The 22,281-nt window shown below is 35.0% G+C and overlaps 1 protein-coding gene across 1 annotated transcript in view; it reads right to left on the reverse strand.

Moving 5' to 3' along the window:
• LOC104084404 (vacuolar protein sorting-associated protein 13A-like) overlaps positions 1-22,281 on the reverse strand; it is a gene marked incomplete at its 5' end in the record, with an annotated part of 44,964 nt that overhangs the window by 17,179 nt on the left and 5,504 nt on the right. The window contains 17 exons of the mRNA XM_009588234.1: positions 242-405; positions 508-583; positions 1,057-1,170; positions 2,179-2,260; positions 2,380-2,525; positions 4,358-4,471; positions 7,540-7,645; positions 8,158-8,227; positions 9,564-9,645; positions 10,210-10,356; positions 11,239-11,392; positions 13,560-13,795; positions 14,154-14,283; positions 16,145-16,278; positions 16,990-17,118; positions 21,914-22,060; positions 22,158-22,262. Coding sequence (XP_009586529.1) covers positions 242-405; positions 508-583; positions 1,057-1,170; positions 2,179-2,260; positions 2,380-2,525; positions 4,358-4,471; positions 7,540-7,645; positions 8,158-8,227; positions 9,564-9,645; positions 10,210-10,356; positions 11,239-11,392; positions 13,560-13,795; positions 14,154-14,283; positions 16,145-16,278; positions 16,990-17,118; positions 21,914-22,060; positions 22,158-22,262 — 2,136 coding nt within the window. The remainder of the gene's footprint in view (positions 1-241; positions 406-507; positions 584-1,056; positions 1,171-2,178; positions 2,261-2,379; positions 2,526-4,357; positions 4,472-7,539; positions 7,646-8,157; positions 8,228-9,563; positions 9,646-10,209; positions 10,357-11,238; positions 11,393-13,559; positions 13,796-14,153; positions 14,284-16,144; positions 16,279-16,989; positions 17,119-21,913; positions 22,061-22,157; positions 22,263-22,281) is intronic.

A 22,281-nucleotide genomic window follows, 5' to 3' on the forward strand; every position in this document is an offset into this window, starting at 1 on the left:
CTAAAATTCACTACAAGTTAACAGAATTGGAGGCACCTGCTTCACAGTTCCTACCTTCGCTTCTACACTCATATATTTTTCTTTAAAACTATCACTCAATTGTGGCCATATATTTGCAAAACCAGGATTAAAATAAAGAGTAACAACTCTCTGATGACTATGGCAGCCTCTATATTTGTTAGCTTTGTCTGCATAAAGGGTAAAGTCCATTAATCTTTTTATAATTTTTTTTTCTCCTTACAGAAACTAGTCCTTTTCCGCCACGAGTGATACCCTCTCTCAGACCAGTGGGCTGTTTATTCATGGCTTCTCTCCTTTTCTGCTGGTAATCCTCATCCATTGTTATCGCAGCTACTCCTTTTGCCATAGCACCAGTGATTCTTGATGCAGCACCAGCTAATCCACCTATTTGGAAAATAAAACAAAGTAAAATTACAATGCAATTTACAAATACTCACCTATATTACTTAATAGTAAGTATACTACTGTGATAACACTGAAACTTACCAACAGCTCCCCCTACTAGTGCTTTAAGCCCTAGTGCCATTCCTTCTATAAATTCTTCAGGACCCTGGATGGCTCCCTGAGGAAAAAAAGGACACATTTATGTTAAGCTTCAAATACGATGCATTACATATTTTTAAATCTAACATTTTTATTGGGATTTATATATAACAAAGAGAACAAGACCACAACACCGAATGACGAAGTGTGAAAGTGCCCATGAGAGCACCTGCGAGAGAAAGAAAGACTATTTTAGAATACCTACTCATTCCCTGAAGTCTGCTTATTTTAAGGCAAATGGAAAAAAAGCAGATTACTTTTAAAATAAGAACTGTAAGGAACAGTCTTTTGTGAATTAAGTTAAATGGACTACCCTCTCCTTTTTATCTCACTTGAGTTTTCCAGTAACTTTTCCTGACACTTTCACTTTAAATTTTAAATTCTAAATCTAAATTTAAAACCAAAAAAGGTATTGATATTTCCACATTTTGTATATAACTCATATCTATATACTTGTGCTACATTTCATAAGAAGGCAACAGAGATTTTTACCTGGTAAGGTTCATAGAAGAATGCTTCTACTCCTTCAGACAAGCCTCTTATGAATCCAAATGGATTACCCAAGACATCAAGACCAAGAATAAGAACATACATCTGTTTAATAGCCTAAAATAAAAATAGTTATTAGTAAAAATATTTCAGAAATTACACTAAAACAAAGACAGTGTAGTATACCCAGATTAAAAAAAAGTGAAAGCAACATGAGTTTAATATAAAAACCGCAAAATTATTTGGAAAAGTAGAAGTAGTAGTATTAAAAAGGATCTTACGGTTGGTAAATCATATTAAGTCAGCCAAATAAATGTTACTTCTTACAAGCATTTCACAAATAACTGACATTAACGTTCTTGAGATTTTACAAAGCAAGCACATTACCTAGAATTCTCTCATACTACAGAACAAAATTTGGTCTGTTTGCATATGCTGAGAAAATTTTGTTGATTGTCACTGCAAAACGTTGTAACTACATGTATATGAAGTGTAATTCGATTTTAAAAAAAGGCTGAGCGTCTCCTAGGAGATTTCAAATTTTCCCTCTGGGAAAATGAAGGGTCAGAGAACAACAGACAACTCTTTTCCCCAATTAAAACCCTGTATAGGTTTTTTTCTCCTTTAAAGATGGACAGACCACTAAATTAGTATGTCCAAAGAATCCCTTATTATTAATGATGGGTGGATAGAAGAGGACTAATTCTTTTATGCAAAAGCATGTCTGCTGGATTCTCTTCACTGGACGACAGGACCTGAACAGTACACAAAGGCCAAAGAGGGATCATAATTCATACACTACTAATGTCCAAGAAAAAGCATTAATATTTTTATACCAATTCTGCTCTATCAGAGCTGTGTTTCCTTCCACTATCCATTCCAGCAAGTTGTTTTGTTATCCATGCCACTTTTCCTCTACTCGTAATTTGGAAACGGTACTTGCCCCCAAAATAAAGGCAATAGAATCCAACTAATGAGTAATTGTTTTGTATGTGTTTATGTATTTAACCTCTCTAGAAACATACAAGGCTGAAAGTAATTTTATTTATTTTCATAGAACCAAAGCGCACAGTAGTGCTTTCAAAATATAATTTTACTGAAATATTGAAATGTACTTATTCTAACCTGTTTTGAATAATGCCTTACAACTGCTGATTGGAGCTGTTGTGTAGTACAGAAGTGATAGTTGAGTTCAAAGAATGCCAACCTAAAAAAAAAGCAAAGGGAAAAAGTAAGTCCTTATTATGCAGAGCAAAATAAAGTCTAATATACATAACATTGGTTTAATCTTTGGAAGTAATCTTTACAACCGTATTTTTAACTTACTTAAAGACAACATCTTGTACATCTGTGAGGGTGGCCCCTATACTCTTCAGAAGGAGATTCAAAGACTGAAGTGGTATCAATTCATTCTTTCTTTCTTCTTTGTTACTATCTTCTCCACCCGTACTGAGTGAAAAGCTTAAGTGTAACTAAAGGATAAAAATGAGATTGGAAAATAACATAGTTGGTTACTAGAACTATTATATTTCTATCTTTATAATCTTTTAGGTGATTTAAAAATTGAGATAAGACATTTCTAATCATGACTGAAATCAGACTGACTTCATAACAGAGAACATAAATATGTCACATAGGGCAATAAAAAAAACCCATTGACATTTAAAGTCAAACTGAGTAACTGGAACTACCTTTAAGAAAACAAGAACTTGAAGTTGCTTAGTCACGTTTTCAGAGAAGGTCTCCAGAATTTTTTAGCTATAATTTAGGTTATTAGCTTGTTTCCAAAACATTTTGTTTCTCTAACTAATACCCAATATCAAAGCAAACTGAAAATGATAACATAGCATGGTGTCCAAGCAAGAATGAGAAACAAAGGCCTGAAAACAAATAATTATTAACACACGTTTTACAGGTGTTAGGTAAACACTGGAATATATATATAAGAAAAATGCCACCTGTGCAGACCTGAATTAACCGAAGTATTTGTTTCACAGAAACTAAGGTGACAATCTCAAAACAGAGAAACATTCAAGAAAATTGCTCAAAGGGCTCTATAGTGCACAAGTGTAGTTCCAGCAGTTTTCAAAATCAGATGAAGAGAAGTTATGCCTGTTTCTGATTCTCTGAAAACAACACCATGTGCCATTCATTAATTTATGGTATAACAGAGCTTAACTATAGCTCATTTCAAAGACACATAGCTTGTCTTGCAGAATCATTGTCACTTAAGTCACAGCTCTATATTGACCTCATAACTGTTAAAGACTAATCTTTTATTAGAACCTGAAGCCCACTTATTCCATCCTATCCCCTCCGCATAATTTTTCTTGTCAAATATGACAGAACACATTCAAAAAAAAGCTTTTGATTACTTTGTAACAAAGTGTTCATTTTGTTATCTTACACATAAAAGGCATTTTGCTTTTGTCAAGTCCTGAGCAGTTTTTGTAATAAAACAACTGAGACATACCTATGAACATCTAAATGAAGATACACTGAAACAGCTACTAAATATAGTTGGAATGAGTTAGGCTAAGCTGTTTACATAAAGCTAGCCAAGCATTTCCTGGAATTACCTGTTCTAATAGCAGACTGTTTCTAACATCTCATCAGACATTGTAAATAGTTCTTTGATCTATTTCCCAGGGGATGGAGGGGAGATTCTCTCACAAAGAACTGTTATAGGGCCTACAAAGTACCATCACAGCTTTAACAATGTCAGCTATGCAATAATCAAAAAATGAAGACCAGTAAGCTAAAAATGCATGCGTTAGATTCGGGCAAACAGGCTGTTATTTCCGTTTAAGTATGCACATACTATTCAACAGCTGTACCTGGATGTTTAGGGGAATGGGGAAAAAGCCAAAAGTAGACTTTACTGGAGTCAAACAACAAAACTGCTTTTCCAGTAAGTAACGATAAAGCAGAAAATTTCATTGCACAGTAATACTGGCTGTATACGTTTTTTAGAAATGACCTCATTCCTCAACCCACACCTCACTGTCTGCACACAAACTATAGCATTTTGCAAGGATCTCTTAAATAATAAAAAGAATTACTGTATTTGAAGAAAGTCATGGATAGGAATGAAATAATGAACTTTTTATGTCAATATTTAATAAATAGTAATGTAAACCCCATATAAGTTAACGGTAACAATGAAAGCACTTTTCCAGGACATTTTTATTTTATTTTTGATCACCTCTATGTTTTTTCATTTCCAGTGCCTACTATCCTGCAGGAGACAAAAATTCTTCAGTTAGAGAGCAAACACAGGCTGTACACTGTGAAAAAGGTATACCTTAATTGGAGAGATATGAAAGTATTCATACAAGCTGATTTGTGACGTATCCATTGATGACACACTCATCAGTTCTTCTTGAAGAGATTCCACATCCTTTTTGAAAAGTTCTAGCTGTGAATGCATTTTCAAAAATATTACTTTAAAATTTAGAGTATATAAATCTACCATGCATTTGTCACTGAGATGCAATCCATTGACTAATACTACTTATACTCTCCTGATCTTATTTTTTTACTTAAAGAGTCGCCATTTTAGATGACTTTTAACTAGAGTTTGTTTGCTGCCTTTTTTACATTAAGAGGAGGAAACGTATGTATAAAAAGACAATCCAAGATACATCTATTTAATAGTTAAAAAAAAAAAAAATCTGTTTTTATAAAAGTTCAAATACCAAATATTTTCAAGTGAAGTTTGGCCAATTTTTATCTGGGTCAAACAAAGGGCATACGTACATACCCTTTTGAACACATAATATAGCGCATAGGTTTTTAAATACAAAAAACTAGACTGAAGACTATTTTCTGTCATATAGAAACTAGACTTATACATACTCTGAGAAGACCTCCACCTAGCCCTTTTCTCTTTTCTCCTTCAAAAGATAAGAGTTCCTTTACAACAGCTTTTGAAGAATTGGCCAAGTACAAAAACATTTTAAGATTTTTAAATAATAACAATTCTAAAGTTATAGTCAGAAAAGACTTAACCAGTCAAAGAAAATGAAGTTGTAACTGAAAATAATGTGAAAGGTCCTTTCAGAATAGTAAACCCAGGTACCACCTTGCTACTTATACAAGCAAAACAGTCAAGGCACTAAATACTAAGTAGGGATCATATCCTAAAATCATGCCTTGCAATTCCACTAAAAATGAAAGTGCAGAAGAGGGCCTCCTCTAATCTCTGGATTCAGTGATTCAGCTCACAATCCTGATCTCAAATCATTCATCTTTCCACTGGTAGGAGAAAGAGAGGATAAAATACAACAATGTATTTTTTCCACTACACAACCATGCATTGAAAATTAACATAATTCTTCAAACTACCACAGTAATCTAGAATTCACAGGTACACCTGGTATCAACAGATGTAATAGACGGTATGCCCTAACACACTGCCAGGAACCACCAGTTTAGACCACATATTCCTGCATAAGAAAATACAACAACATTTCTGAAACAATTCTAAAGTAACATTATCAATGCTCATTAAATGTCTGCTTTGTTTAAGGAACCCTTCAAATTTCCTTATATTTCATAAGTCATAATTAGACTGCTCATTCTTACCATTTGTATTTTTAAAGATGTTTAATTAAGCTTATGATGTTTAGCAAAACTGGAGTCATCCAGCCTTTAAAAAAATCACATTACTCAGTTCTGCTTCAAAAGTTTATAATATAATAAGACTATACAGAAACACATGCTTAGGTCTTGATTCAGAGAAAGGTGCCTCTCACGAGAGAGGATCCCATTCTTTAAGTTAAAATTTTACTTAACATTTACATTACCACCAAGAGACAAGAGTTCCTAAGTCAATAAGTAATTAATATGTTTTGTGAGTTTTTCCAAAATTGTGGTGCCTCTAGAGCTCTGCAAAGAACCCACAGGCTTCAAATTACAGCAAAAGGAAAGAAAGACAGCACTAGGAAGAATCAACTAGATCTTCATGCCTGATAACCCCAAATTCAAGGTAACCACATAAGCGTTCTGTGAACTGGACAGTACATTTAGTTTTTCTTTATTGCAGGCCAGAAAACAAGCTACAAACAACCCACCAAAATCAGAATCTTATTTTTAAAATTCAAAACAAAGAACTCCATATGCCTAAGAAACAAAAGTAGGAAACTGAGGGTATATTTAATACATTATACCATGGAAGAGTAGCAAATTTACTTAGATGAAAATATCTACTGAACTACAACCCACAGCAGACAATTCTTACATCAATTTATTCTGCTGTAAACTTACAAAATTCTAACAAGATTCCTATCTTGCTTGAAATGTTATTCCAGAAATTAATTATCTTGTTGCTCCACACGTCCTTCTAATTTTCAATTTATACCTACACTGGAGCAACTTTTTAATCTTTTCTCCTTATTTTAGTGTAATCCCTGATGATTAGATATGGGGAAATAAAAGCAAAGTAAGTTGCCTTTCCAGCATACTTTTCACTTGCCACAGTAAGACAATACCTTTTAATGCCCCATCAAAAAAGATGTTTTTGCTCTACTCATCCAAGCAGATCTTTTACGCAAGTATTTTTGGTTCATTTTTCCACTAGCAGCATTTTTGAGATACAGAGAAAACCGAAACACTTTCTGCTAAATAATTTATTTTCAGTTTGTTGCGTATTGACATTCAAATTTCAATACTCTTAACAAGAACAGCATGCCCAATATACATCAGAACTGCACTGTATCCATACAGCTTATCATCTGTTTCGGTTTTCTTTGGCAAATCCAAGAAATTCTGGCTCCTCTGTTGCTTTATGCTTGTATCTGAAGTTTTCATTATTATTCCCCAAGCAGACTACCTTGCACTTCATATTACTATGTTTTAATTTATTTTTACTGTTCCTATGTACAAACTCCTCTCATTCTCCCTGTACAGTAATTCAACTCCCTCGCACTGCCCTCTCCTCTCCACTTAGTATCTACATGTCAACTACATCATCTTCCAATTTTATAATTTTGCATAAAATTACAAAAGACGCTTTCACTTTCTAATCAACCTCTCTCTCCATTGCTTTTATGTTCTCCTGCTCTCATGGGCAGATAAGTTTCAGTGATTTCCTGGCCAAGATTTTCCTAGGTGTTTTTTTTTTTAAATTTTTTTAAATAAGGTACATTAAGAAAAAGAGTATTATTTTCACTTCCCTCCTGTCTTGGGTTCTAAATTAACTAATCCCTCAGGCATTAGTAAGACCAAAGAGTCTACAACAGCATTAGTTTCATTTTTTTCAGAAGGTTTTGAAGCCTTCTTTGCATAGCATGCAAGATGAGCATAAAGGAAAGAGTTTACTGTTTGCCTCAGGCAACGGTAACTCTTAAAAACTCCACAGCTTCATATTAATTAACCAGTGTTATGGACACAGAAGACCAAGCTGTTTTTTTCTTTTTTTAAATACAAGTTGAATAATTACAAACTTAAAAATCTATTCATCTTTAAACAACAAGAGATTTCTACCTCTTGGTCACTCGGCACATCAGTCTGTGTAAAGAATTCAACTAGTGCATACAGGAAGCCAAGATCTAATCTGAGATCCATCTCTTGAATCAGGACCTTGAAATACCTACACAGGAAACAAACAACAATTATTATGGTGTTTTATAAAAATGTGTAGCATGTAAAACTTAATCTAGGGTATTTAGGCCACTTATGTATTGACTTCAGGTACTTTCTTTTTTGGTTTTTTGTTTTTTGGGGTTTTTTTGAGGGATTCGCCATTACTGGTGAAAAGGTGGCTTCCCATAGTGGTGTAAGATAAACATATTTCCTGTAACCAGAACTATTTTAATGAAGTAGCAGTGTTTAACACTTATATAGCACCATTAAACATAGTTTTTTTCTAAATTAAAAAAACCCTAAAAATCTGCGTTAAAAGACACTTAAAAATCCTTGCTTTACTTGCAATTATGTAGATAATAAAGGGGGCTGACCTTCCATCTCTAAGTGCTCTGATCTTTCTGAGAATGAGTTGGTGTAAAATTATCTTGCATTATGTTGGCCCCTATAATAATTTTAATTTTAAAGCTTGATTAAACAATCAATAGCAAAAGAGATGGAACATGTCAAAATACTTACTTAATATGAGATATTTGTGAATGTCCTGCAGTTCTCATGACAATACTGACATCAGTAAATGGTTTTGGTGCTATGAAGTTGTAAAATAAAAAGAGATCAGCACAGATTTTTATATGATATACATACCTTTATATTTTATTACGAAAATGTCACATACGTTCAGGATTTTCTCAATCCTGTAAATTAGGATTATATAATGGATATGGCTGGCAAACAACTAAGTCAGGGAAAAGAGCAGGAACAGAAAGGAAGACAAGGATGAAATGGAACATCAAAATTCTATTTCACTGATCTCTGAAAATGTACCATTTTCATTTAACTGCAAATTAATATTGATATAATCTTAGACTTACATAGTTTCCCTAGTCATGGAGTAAGATTTTCCAATGGCTGATAGAAAAATATAAACTGAGCAGAGAAGAATTCCACAGATTTATGCACTCTAGTTTGAAATTTATCATATGTAGAACAAACACCTGACATCTTATTAGCTTCTGTACAAAAATACAAGCAGTATTCTTTGTCTCAATCCAGAATCCCTCCTGAGATTACTCTGGTCTTCCAAGTGACTTTGCCCTGAACGAGTTAATGGAAGACTGCAGTTCATCACATAGTATACTGACATTGAGCTCTATGCTCCAAGCAATGGAGAAGTCGGAAGGCTACATACAAAACAGGCAAAATACAATTTGCCAACTACAGAGCTTATAAATGGTGCCTCACATAGCAATTCTGAGTTTAGACTGGCACTGGCACATGTCTTTTCTCATTAGTTGAGACTATTTCAGATAGGTCACTAGGTCATCTATTGCATGCAAGCAAAGAAAAAAAATAAACAACATGATTAAGATAAACAAGTTATTTGGGGCAGCAGGGAAAAATCAAATTACTAAAGACGAAAAGTGAATCCTCACTGCCCCAGAACTCCAAGTGCAAGTAATACTGAAATGGTGCACTAGATTCACTACCATCAAGATAAGCAACAATTTAATCTTTTCTTATTTTCAGCAGGCAACTCTTCTCCTATACTAGTCAGCATTAAGTTTTAGTTGTGGTCTGAATGCAACTGCCAAAAGCCCGTTTTAAGCTTGATCCAAATGTAACTTTCACGTTAACGCTCTCCAAGAACACTGAATTAGTGTGTCAAAAAGATGTGCTTAAAAGGTATGATATCAATGGATGAAAGAAATCTTGTTTCTTCTGACTGTTAACTGTTTAAATGGTTTTGTGTATATCTTCTTTGTAGAGAAAACTGCTTCCCTATCTCTGGCATTGGTAATTGTGTTATCTGTAGTTAGTAAGCTTATACAGACTTCATCAGATAAAGGTGACATGGTTAACTTCAGTACAAGCAAGTTATCTTGTCATTTTAGAAGTAAGGATTATGTTAAACTAGAACAACAAACCTGAATCCAAGGTGATGGACTTTGGAGGTTTAATAGGATAGAACACAAAGGGAAATATGGCTCCAGGAATCTGGTTTTGTATCTAATAGGGGTAAGGACAGGACAAGGTGCAGCACATTAGCTTTTCAATAGTGAAATATTTTAAAATCAGAACAAACAAGAATTATGAACATTACCTGTAGCATTCCACCAATTCAAAAGCAGAAAAAAAAGCTGCTATTGTAGTTCAAAATATACCTATTTTCAAAATGAAATAATCCAATCCAAATAGTCTAGAAAAGCTTCTCTAAGTTGGTGGTAATAAATGGTCCACAGAATTTTTGCAAAGGATTTATTTTTAAAAACTTGAACATATGCAAGACAACAAATTGTACCTATTTTTTTGTTGATTGTAAAGAAAAGCCACATGAAAAAGCATGGAAGATGAACGGTAAACATTTTTCCTGAACAGTCACAGTTGTCTGGGTTTTTTTCCAGAAACATTTAAGTAGTATTTCTGAAGACTGAGAAGCACTGATGTAAAAGCCAATGAGTACAATTAAATTCAAAACATGACAAATCCACACAATTCTAAAAATAAATCCAAGTTTCCATAAAATTTGCTTTTTCTTAATAAATAACTCACTGTTTTTTTGACAAGACTCACCTGTATCCTGTAAATTTGAATTCTGAAAGACTTCTGATGTGCAGATGAACTGTATTCTACTTTTAAAGCTGGCAGATAATTCCTTCTTATAGGAATCTCATTTGGTTGTTGAATTTTCATGTTCATTCCGTTAGGAGTTAAACACACCTATTGTATTATTAAAGAAAATTTGGTACACTATGTGTTTCAAAAGACTGCTTTTTATAATATACTTTAAAATTTACACTGTTCATTAACATTATAAAGATAGCTTAGCAGTAAAAGTTCTGCAGCTTTTAAGACAGATGCCAAAACTTTCCTTTATTTAAAACAATCAAATTTTGTCATAAATTTCAACAGAAGTAAAACTACAAAATATTGCATTATTTGGGAGATTACTAGAGTTTAATACATGGCTTTCTAGAGGAAAGGCAAAGTAGTATAATGGTCTACGACTGAGATAAAAATTGGCTCATTTACCTATACCACGTTCATTTGCCTACAACACAATTCTAATGAGTAACTAGAATCTATCTACAAACAAAGACAGCAGCGTTTACAGCATAATGTGCTTCTACATTCCAGAATAATTTCTGGAATCGTTTTTTCAAATGTCATTCATTTGTTGAATGACACAGTTGAATTATCCCACAATAAAGCACTTGAAAAAGACAAGATTTTGTATTTGTAAAACAAACAAACCAGCCAACCCAAAACTAACACCCTGCCCACCTCCTCAGTATAACAAATGAACCAAATGCAAAGCTTCTTTACTGTAGCTTTATACATATGTAGTCCCATGACCTGCAAAAATGTTACACTTCAATTTCAAAGATAGAGGCTAACGACAAAAAGTCTATAGCAAGCTTTCACACGTCTAAGGATTTTTTTCCCCAAAATTTTTTTTCTTGACAGAAAAAAAGAAGGGTTTTCAAATGGATTAGGTAAATCTGTTTTCACTGGAAGTTTCTTCAAAGATAGCAAAATTGATACATCATCTTTTTCTGTGTATAAATGTAAACAATAGAATTAGAGAACTATCAGTCTTACCAAAACATTTGATTCCAACTCAATGATCTTATTTTCTGAAGGAGTTAACTCACTGTAATCTTTGAATTCTTGTTCTAATTTATCAGTCTGCTTAACACTCATTGGTCTCCATCTTGACTTCTTCTTGGGTTTTGTCTCCCAAACCACATCAGAACTTTGAAAACAAAACAAAGGACCAAGAGAGAAGCATTAGCTATTTCAAAACAAGTTTTACTGCCTGTGGTATGGCTTTTAATAGGTTGTAACTACGAAATGAAAAAACACATCATAAAGCACTACTATACTAAATAAAAGTGACCCAAATCACCCACTGCCTTCTTGGTACTAAGTGGAAGCCAGTCTCTCCAATGTAATGCAAAAAAGAAAAGTTAACAGCAAGTCTGTGCAACTCCCCGCTTTAATGAAGATGGGTATGTAAGGATATTTAATCAGGAAGCTCAGTTTCAACAGTACTGCCATCCATTATTCTACAATCTCAATGTAGTTTTCTGCATATACTCCTGCAAGTATTTTGGCATAGCTGAATTTACTAGAAATTGAGAACTTCAAGTCAAGATGAAATGCCTCCTGAACTGCCTCGTATTTTTGACAGCTCGTTTCTTCACTCTTTCTGTCTAAATCAAGAGATGGTGATTTTCGTTTACATGTTTCCTCTACTGATTTTATGGTAGGGGTTTTTGGTTTTGTTTCGTTTTTGTTTTGTTTTTTTTAAATGGTATCCCAAAATCAGTTCTCTTCCTTTGTCTCTTACTTTTATTATTAATAAAACAACAAAATAACTAATCATCCTTACAGGGCACTGGACTGTTTTCTGCTTAATTCCACTGCTTCTGTGAGAACTTCTCATGTCTGATTTCACCTTACAGTCAAACTGAAGGCACATGATAGGGCACAAACCAACACCATCAGACAGGTGGAGGGCATTTCTTCGTTCCACAAGTTGCTCTATAGCCCACAAATACATAGCTTTCCAGACACAGCGCCCTAATCCAATCCGGTTTAGCTATAACTGTGTCTGTGTTCGGGTACATGAATGGCAGAACCACGAAAAAAAAAAAGCTGAGCTAAAAGGCAAAACAACAACTACAAAATAGAGTACTACCTTGAAATTGCTGGGAGTTCTCCCTTTCCACCCCCTCCCTTTTTTTTTTTTTTTTTTCCTTTTTTTCCCCCCCCTTCCTGAATGTGCTGTGATCCCAGAACTGGATGCAGAAACAAGTTTCACCATGCAAGTTAGATACAAAACTGCCTTTTCTGTTCTTTTTATAAGACGACATTCACAGATGGGAACATTCTGAATAATAGGGTTTTCTTCACCAAGGAATAATCTCTTATCCTCAGAAAGAGCTTTCAGGAGTTTGACATCCACCCCAGGTTTAACAAGAAAACAATACCAACTATAAGCACTGCTAGACTACTGACTATGGATGACTGCTTCCAGAAAACACTGATTCAGTGAAATCTCAATGCTACTTTGAATCTAGGCAATTAGCAGCCACTTTTAATGGAGTCTTTCCACTGTCTAGATAGTTATCAGAGCTCAGTTTCTCAGGTGAGGGCAAGGATTGGATTCTTTGTGAATGATAGATGTGAATACGTGAAGTACACATGTATGTGAAGTTGTTGCTTGTTTGTTTTGCAGTGCAGTGCAAAGAATTAACCAAGAGAAAAAACCCTCACTCTAGCAACCTCATGGCTATGAATATACAGAAGTGTGTGGATTATGGCAAGGATATACAAGTGTCCCCTGAGCATTCTAAAAAGCCCATGTTTAATATATTATAGCACACATTTTTAAGCATTACATAGTTTCTTTTCTGCTTCCCTCTGAAATGTTATAGAAGAAAATCTAAAGTATTAGAGCCTTGGAGTCACCACCATTTCTCAATCAAAACTAAAAAGAACTGCAAGATGTTACTGCATCAAGATTTTCAACACAGAATTCTGAAACTTGTTTCTGTAATGAAGCTAGAAAAATCCACTGACACAAACTACCCACAGACCCTACTCCTTAAAACTCTATTATCACTCCCCAAACTACATGAACAGGAAATACATCTGCTCAATGTATTGGGAAGTTTGCTGCACGGAGTTACAACTATGCGTTGCAAAACCACATATACCCAAATACAGAAAGCGTATGCATTAATGTAAGACACGGTGAAGACACTTCTCTTTACAACAGGAAAACATAATGATTTAGTTCTAAATACTCTCATCCAGACCTCTTTTTCTTCTTCCATTGCATCCCAAAATGAAATTCAGTGAGTGAAAATACCTGAAGTTAAACATTTTAGACTGTTGCACACAAAATAAGTTACCTTGTAATCCCAATGTAGGATACCTCTTGTTTTGTATAATTATTAACCAACGAAATTCCAACATCTTGCAATGACAGAACAATTTCTTGTTCTGCTAGTTCTGCTTTTACACTTTCATATGTCAATTGAAATACATTCTCATCTTCAGTGATCAGGACAATACGCTGCAAACCTTCAAAAAATGACACTAAATAGACCACTTTTCTACAATCCAGGCTGAGTATTTCCATTTTGTCCTACGAACAAGAGAGGAAAAGTTTTTACCACTCTATTCATCATTCTACTCCACAAGCAAATGCAAAAATCTTAGCAACATGAACAACAATAAAAGACATTTTTTTAAAGGTACAGGAAAATAATAAAATTTTTAATTATGAAGTTTTACAGCACTCTCTCTCACACACACATGCTTTTGAACTGAAGACCGTGCTTATTGGCACAAGCTCCAGCAAACAGTGTTGTTACTGTTCTGTGTTTGAACCTCGTATGTGAGATTGCTGATCATACTCATTACATATGGAATTTCATACATACACTGATGAACAGGATAATAAATTAGACAGCATTAAAAGGAGATTTAGATAATAAATATACCTCTTTTGGGGTAATTTCCTCAGTTCTATTTCCACATTTCCATTTCAATTTTCTAGATCCTGCTGGGTCCGCCCAAGTATACAGTACTGCCTTATTTGGCTGAAGATAGTCTTCCAATTCACTGAGGGAGCTAGAACAAAGTAGTATTAAATTAAAATGTCAATGAATATTTTGTGTCAACGACTTCTGCATTTTAGCATTTCAATAAGAACACTTTAATTATTTTTTCAAATAATGAAAATGAAAACTTAAAACAACATTGTGCATGAAAAAACATGCACAAAACCATTCTCAGGACAATAATAAAAACAGTATTTATACTTCAAAATACATGTGTATACTTTAGAAATAAAGTATAGACAGTAGATTTTAAATACTCATTTTCTTCCCCACTTGTGATTAACAGGGAAACATTAAGCAGAGGGAAAAAAAAAAAAAGAGAGTGGAGCTTACAAGCTGAAAGGAAAAGTCAGGATTTGTGCTGCCTAACATTAGTACCTCAAGAGTGTTCAAAATCTGTTGTTTAGGAAAGGCTTCCCCTATATGATGTGCTGAAGGGAAAAAAGTGCAGTGTTTAGTATCTGGGTACAGTGGATATTTTCAGACAAAGAGACTTTAAAGTCCATTCTCCCTCACATACAGTTAAAAACTGGCAGACTTGTCTTTTACAGCTCTCTGAAAGGAGCCTACCCCAGGAGGGAAAGGGGAGAGGGAGGTGCTGATCTCTTCTCCCTGGGATCCAGTGACAGGATGTGTGGGAATGGTTCAAAGCTGCGCCAGGGGAGGTTTAGACTGGACATTAGGAGATGTTTCTTTACGGAGAGGGTTGGTCAAACACTGGAACAGGCTTCCTAGAGAGGTGGTTGATGCCCCAAGCCTGTCAGTGTTTAAGAGGCATTTGGACAATGCCCTTAATAACATACTTTAACTTTTGGTCAGCCCCGAACTGGTCAGGCAGTTGGACTAGATGACAATTGTAGGTCCCTTCCAACTGAAATATTCTGTTCTATTCCCCATAGTTCATTACAAAAGTTAATATATACTTATTAAATTTACGCTAGGGATGCCTAAAGCCAGCTAAGAAGATAAAAATTACTAATCTTCACTGATAAAAACCAAACAATTGACTGTATTCTTCAGACAAACAGGAACATACAGCTGCAAGCTTAATTTGACTACCAGCTCTTCCACTTTTCAAGTAAAAATCTTTAAACAACACTGCTCTGATTGGCTGGAAGGAAAAAATGGTAAAGGCTGTTTGGCTTTTAAAAAGAAACAGGTCAAGAATGCTGTAGATATGCTTACACTTCTCAGCACTGCACAGTATGTGTAATGCATGCAGTAGCAAAGCATTACAAAGACATTCCAGCTTGAGAACAGAACCAGTATAGCTGCGTGCAGGTGCAGAACCAAATTTTCACTGATTACAGATAATTCATATTTGTAAAATAATCTTAGTTTTGGTCTGGCATGACAAAATTTATGTAACTACTACGCATTTTTCAGACCATTCCCTCAACTCTCCCGTAACTTTTTAACCCATTCTTTCAGCTAAATCTCAACCAAACATGATAGAACAGTAAAAGTCTCAAATCTAATTACATTTACGACTCATTTGTTACTTATTCTGCACAGTCAGCACCTGCACGGTTCCAGAAAAGCCAAGCACAGCCTTTGCCTCCACCAGGAATGTAAAGGAATGTAGAGGACAAGGCCACAAAATTCATATAAAAAGAGACCAGAGAGCTTCTTTAGCTCACAAAACAGGTTCCTTACTTGTAGAAACAGGCACCTAGCACTATGTAACACTGCTCTGTTAACAATTCATTCTCTTCAATTTATAAAACAAGAGATTTTTGGGTGCTCTGACAAAATTAGACAGCCATTTCTTAAAAAATAGGCTTCTTAAGAAATAGGCATGCTTACAATACATGAAATAACAGTTCACATGTCTCCATGCTGATAACCACACTAAAACTCTTCTTACATACCTTTGCCCATACTCAATAATTTCCTCCTTAGTATGGTTTATCAACAGAAATGGAGCTGCACCATCATGGTAATTAGAAAAGGTAATCACTGTAGAATGTTCAGTCAGGTTAACATCCACTGTAATTCCTCCAAGCTATAAGATGTAAAAATTATAAAGTAAATAACAGTGGAATGAATTTCTAGTAAAGCAAATGTAATTTAAATATTTTTGAAAACTTTTACTTTCATAAGATAAAACCATCAAATAGTCAAACAACCAACCTGTTTTAACATATCTTTAAAATATCTCCCTGATCTAACTACTAGGTAACAGGCAATGCACTTAGTAATCAAAATTATGGAGGAGTTCTGTACTGTCAAAATTTAGGTTGGTAGTAGAGGAATCTTCCTTGAACTACTCATATGCATTAATGCCCTCCAAAACATTCTATTATTAAAAACACTCATATATTTAAAAACCACTGCTAGATGAGACTATATGCAACACAGAAGTAAATTTAGTGGAGTTGAAGTTACTTTTCAAAGTAACTTAGTGTTACTTTAGAACTAATATAAATACTTCTCGGCCTCAGCTAGAGAACACTAGCAAAACAATCTCTGTTTCAGCTTCTATAGATCTGCTTCGCAGAGAAGTACTTAAAACGAAACACCTACTTATACCTGTGTGCACAAATAGAGGAAAGCGAGAGCATGAGAATGAGAATAATACACTTGCATATACATAATCTTTTCCCCTGATGAGGTTTTGCAATACTTGATTGCATGGGAAGACAGAAAGTTTTGAGAATGGAAATGAAACAGTTACTTACGTTGTTTTACCTAAATTCCGAAGGCAACCATTTACCTTGTTGTCCAAATGCAGTAGCAGACAGTTTTCTTGCTTATCAAAATTTATCTTCTTTGGAGGGAGATCAGAATTTTCAACTCTAACAAGCAGTTTGTTGGCATCATTTTCAGGCCAAAAGGGAATGCACTAGAAAAAAAAAAACAAAACAGATATTCTAAAGTAAGTGAGAAAACAAACTAGATGTTAGATGGCATTCACTTTAGCCCAAAGTTCATGTACTAAAATTCCACCCAAAAGTGTAGCAAGTTGGATCAGAAACTCTACTAAAAAACCTAAAAGTAATTACTTACCTGAACACAACAAATTGAAAGGAAGTCAGAAATAATTCAGATTACAGTGAACAAACGAAGGAGTTAAGGAGCTAAAAGTGAAAAGACTAAGACTTCATATTCACATGAAGAAGTAGATTTAAAAAGGATAATGTATATGAAATCCAGAGTATAAAGCTGAGCATGGCTACAACACCAAAATGGCCATGCTTGTTACAACAACAAAAATTTAAAAAAAAAAAAAAGGAAACAAAACAAAAAACCCCAAACAAACAAAAAACCAAACAAAACCAAACCCCCCAAAACCTCCCAAAAAATTGACAAAACTGTTCTTCCATTAACAGACCTCTTGCCAAATAAGTATAAATTAAAAATCAATCTTGTAGTGACAATCAATGACAAAAAGGGATATTAGCATAAATACACTCCATAGTAACTTCAGTACACAGGACATCAGCATACTAACTGTTCTTTTGAAATACTTCATTTTTTTTTATATATATATATGTAAAAAAATACATATACACATATATACACACACATATATATGGGTATAAAACATATATAAATAAAATATGAAGCATTAGGCAGCTAAATCAGACAGCATGTTCTGCTGTTCAAAGCCACAACTGAAATTACATCTGGGCTTAAAAATCCCACAATCTCTCTTCAACAGTTTACACACCAAATGGGTAAGACAGGGAGGCAGGGAAGACAAAAGTAACTAATGAAAAGCTTCCAACTAATTAAGAGAGTCCTGCCACAGGAACAAACTACAGTTAACAATAACTTTCAAGCAGCAAGAGCCAAAGTCTGTCTAGTTAGACTAGTTTTCCTGTATTTCAAACTGTTCACCTGCAACATCCAAAACTTCAAGAGCATCTTGCTCCAACATAGGTTAAGAAACGAGATGTTTATATTTAACTGCGTCTGAATCCTAGAATTACATCTTCGATGGTGAAAGACTAGTTCACCAACTTACCATGCCACTAAGTTCCCTTTCCCATTGTTTCTCACACCACAGGAAGCAGGAAGACAAAGGAAAAAAATATAGTTAAACAGCAAGATTGAAGGTGTTATCTACATCAACATGTATCCTACAGACAAAGGAAATTTGAGTTGTGTTGTAAACTAGCATAAAACACAGCAAGTAAGTCTCAACATGGAAATTAAGAGAGCTCAAAGGAAATTCAAGGAGAATCCGTCAACAGTAAATGAAAGTTTGAAATCAAAACCAAAATAAGTAAAAAAGACTGGCTAAACAAAAGTTACAGACTCAACCACAGAGAACTGAAAAATGAATTTTTGCAATAGTCTTTAGCCACAGAATGTGTCACAAAATGATGCTGTTTCCAAATGTTTTGCCACACGCTTGCTAAGTGCTTCTCTAGGTATTGTATTTATACAACAATCTCCATTCCATAATAGGATCTTTAATTTATATTTAGCAGTGGTCTCATGTACAGTCTTCAGCAATGTTTTCTGTCCTTCTTTCTCTACGGATGCATGTTGGTCAACTGTCTTGTGCTACACCTAATTCGAAGGACTGTCCTTGGCAAACCATTTCATACTAATCACTGTCCAACAACTTCTACTACAACCTTTGAATAACAATGGATTTTTCTAAAAATAGTAATTCAAGTCTCTGATAGATTGACTGCTTTCCAGACAGGGAACACATCCAAGAGGACATGGGTTCTACGCAAGGATTGTTTTTCTCTAAGAAGATAGTCTATCTAGTCACTAAGGAAGAAGAGTGGATAAAAAAAGAAAAGCAGCAGAAAGGACTCTGCTTAACTTAAAATGACAAAAATAGAATGGAGGGAGAGGAGAGCAAGCTGAGATATGAATTAACATTTCAGCAAGCTTGTTGTTTTTTTGAAGATCAACCTAATGTAAAAGAGTGAAGTGAGAAGTACTCAAAAAAATCACAGGCATTAATTAAAAAAAAAAAACAACTAGGTTAGCTAGATAGCAGAGTTTCATATCTCAAGAACAGGATCTGATAGGAACTTGTTCTTGGAAATCTATCCTGGATGCCCAAAGATAGACTAATAGTGGCTGGACTCTACCTAGATTTAGAAGATTTAGAAGAGATAAGAAACATACTGGATTGAGCAACTGGGTTACAAATGAACCACCTTGGCAGACTTAACTGTCACAAGCCAGATTTTTAGAGACTGCTTATCAAAAGGGAAAATACTGACACAATCTGGAAAGGCAAGCAATTTTGGGAGTTGTCCTGGTTTCGGCTGGGATGGAGTTGATTTTCTTCCTACAACAGGTATAGTGCTGTGTTTTGGATGTAGTATGAGAATAATGTTGATAACACACTGATGTTTTAGTTCTGGCCAAGTAATGTTTACGCTAGTCAGGGATTTTTCATCTTCCCGTGCCCTTCCAGGTGCATGGGGGGCTGGGAGGGAGCGTGGCCAGGATGGCTGGCCCAACTGGCCAATGGGCTATTCCATACCATATGACGTCATGCTCAGCCTATATCGCTGGGCCAAGAAGAAGAAGGGGGGGATGTTTGGAGTGATGGTGTTTGTCTTCCCAAGTAACCGTTACGCATGATGGAGCCCTGCTTTCCTGGAGATGGCTGAACACCTGCCTGCCGATGGGAAGTAGTGAATGAATTCCTTGTTTTGCTTTGCTTGCGTGCGTGGCTTTTGCTTTACCTATTAAACTGTCCTTATCCCAACCCATAAGTTTTCTCACTTTTACCCTTCTGATTCTCTTCCCCATCCCATTGTGGGGGGAGTGAGCGAACAGCTGTGTGGTGCTCAGTGGCTGACTGGGGTTAAACCACGACAGGAGTGAATTTTGGAACAATTTAGGAGGGGATACAGATTCCTCTGTTGATCTCTACTATTCCATTTGATAAACTGCCATATCATCTTTCAAAAGATATTAGGAGCGATCCTAAAATCTACAAATTCCTCCTTTGATACTTGATAACTGATAGGAGACTACGATTAATTAATACCTGAAACACCTGAAAAACAATGATGTCTGTGGGACAAGCCAGAAAATTCTGTAAGCATATCAATAAAACAGCCAATACAGGAAAACCACAGATTATATATGTAGCAATGTATTTGAACTTTCAAAAATATTACCTTTGAATATTTTTTGCAGAAAATTTCAAAAGTTCCTGTAAAATAATTCAATTTATTCTAATAACAACTCTATATCAAATATAAACCACAAAACACCAAGAATTAATAAAATCTGACTATATTTTCTCACAGTAAGAAATTAGATATCAAGTGGCCCATGCCACTACATACGAACCTTTGTCATTTCAGAGCTTATCAATGAACTAGATGAGGAATCACGCATATAAGAACCCAAAAACTATGTAGAATCAAACAAAAGTTTGGTTCAGAGGAACATAAGAATATTAGGAAATAGAACAAACGTGAAGGCTTATGGAAAACAGCCTATTCTTGAATAAAAGCAAAGAAACTTTTTTGAAAATAATGATAAGCATTATGGGAAGCTAAACTGACTTAAACACTTAAAGATCCAAATATCATTGTGTACACTTAGCAAAAATCACAATGGAACAATGACAACAAAAAGCAAGCAAAGTAGTATCAATTTAATAAATTGAGATAATGGTATTTAAATGGTATTTCTCTTCCATAATCATTAAAGATAAAATGCACACTTAAGGGGCATGTGTTTAAGATACCAAAAATGTAACAAAAAGATCTGGTTACAAATCTGATTTCAAATATTCTTTTAACTTTGGTATTTTAGTTTGCAAGCATTTTTGGTAACCATTTGGAGTATCTACAATGCTAAAGAAAAGCGAGAGGGCCTCCAACTGCACTATTAGTTAGGCTAAACTCTGTCTGTGTTTTGGATATGCTCTCTTGCTCTCCTCAAGACTCACTAGAAGGGAAGGAGGAAGATTTCACTTTTCCCAGAAGGCAGTATGGATCACTTTCAGCTTTCACAGACCTCTAACACTACATGTTGCTTTTCCTACATGTCCTGAAGGAAGGCATGATGGCCGGAAAACACACACAAAACGTAATTGTGGGGTACTACAGTGCAAACAGCCAAGCTGTATGCCCAGTCTGCAACAGTCTAGACCTCTGCAGCATAGACAAAAGCCCAGAAGCCATTTCCACACCACTTAGCGTGGGGGCCAGTGATGCCTCTCCAGAAATGTTGCGTTAAGCACTCAAAACCAGCAGTGAGACTAGTCCCAGAAGAACAGTTTGAAGCTATCTGAACTGATCCACATGAGGGCTTTTCTTCCTGTATGAAAGTCGCATGACATGTACCAGGTCAGCCAAACCACTCTTACCAGATTACCACTGCAATAACTGAACAGAAGTTTCAGTGCCACTGCAGAGAGAGATAATATAGCAACAGTACAAGTCTTTTTGTCATACTATTTATGATGCAGGTAACAGAGAAAACATTCCAATTACAATGTAAACCAGCTTTACAATATGTCCTAAAGCAACACTGAGAAAAGGTAACAGGACACAGATAATTTACTGAAAAAGCGCGATATATTCAGACATTGTCATTGAACACTATGCATGGCTCATGTTTTCCATCAGTGAGTGTTCAAACCAATTTTTTTTTTTCCTTAGAGAAACAACTCGGAATAGCTTCCTTTATAAGTTTACCTGTTGCAAAACAATAGGAATCCACTTTTCCTTGCCCTCTTCAGCTACTTCCAAAGTGTATTTGCTTCTATTTGAGATCATAAAAAATGGAGTGAAAGTTACAATTCTAGTAATATTAAAACTGCTGTTGTTTATGGTGACACCGACCTGTGAATAGAAAGACATTGTTAGAAGTACACTGTTCTTTTCTTACCTCATTTATATCTCCTGAAAGTAATGAATTTGAAAGATAAATTTAACTCACTTGATATTCCTTTTTATGACTCTTGCATTTCACAGAACCATGACTTCCAACAGTGTCCAGTGAAAACTGATCAGACAGTTCACTGTCAGTTACCATAAGCTGCACCTATGAAGAAGGACCTTGA

Source organism: Fulmarus glacialis, unplaced genomic scaffold, assembly GCF_000690835.1.
Source record: "Fulmarus glacialis isolate BGI_N327 unplaced genomic scaffold, ASM69083v1 scaffold8742, whole genome shotgun sequence".
Taxonomy (NCBI): domain Eukaryota; kingdom Metazoa; phylum Chordata; class Aves; order Procellariiformes; family Procellariidae; genus Fulmarus; species Fulmarus glacialis.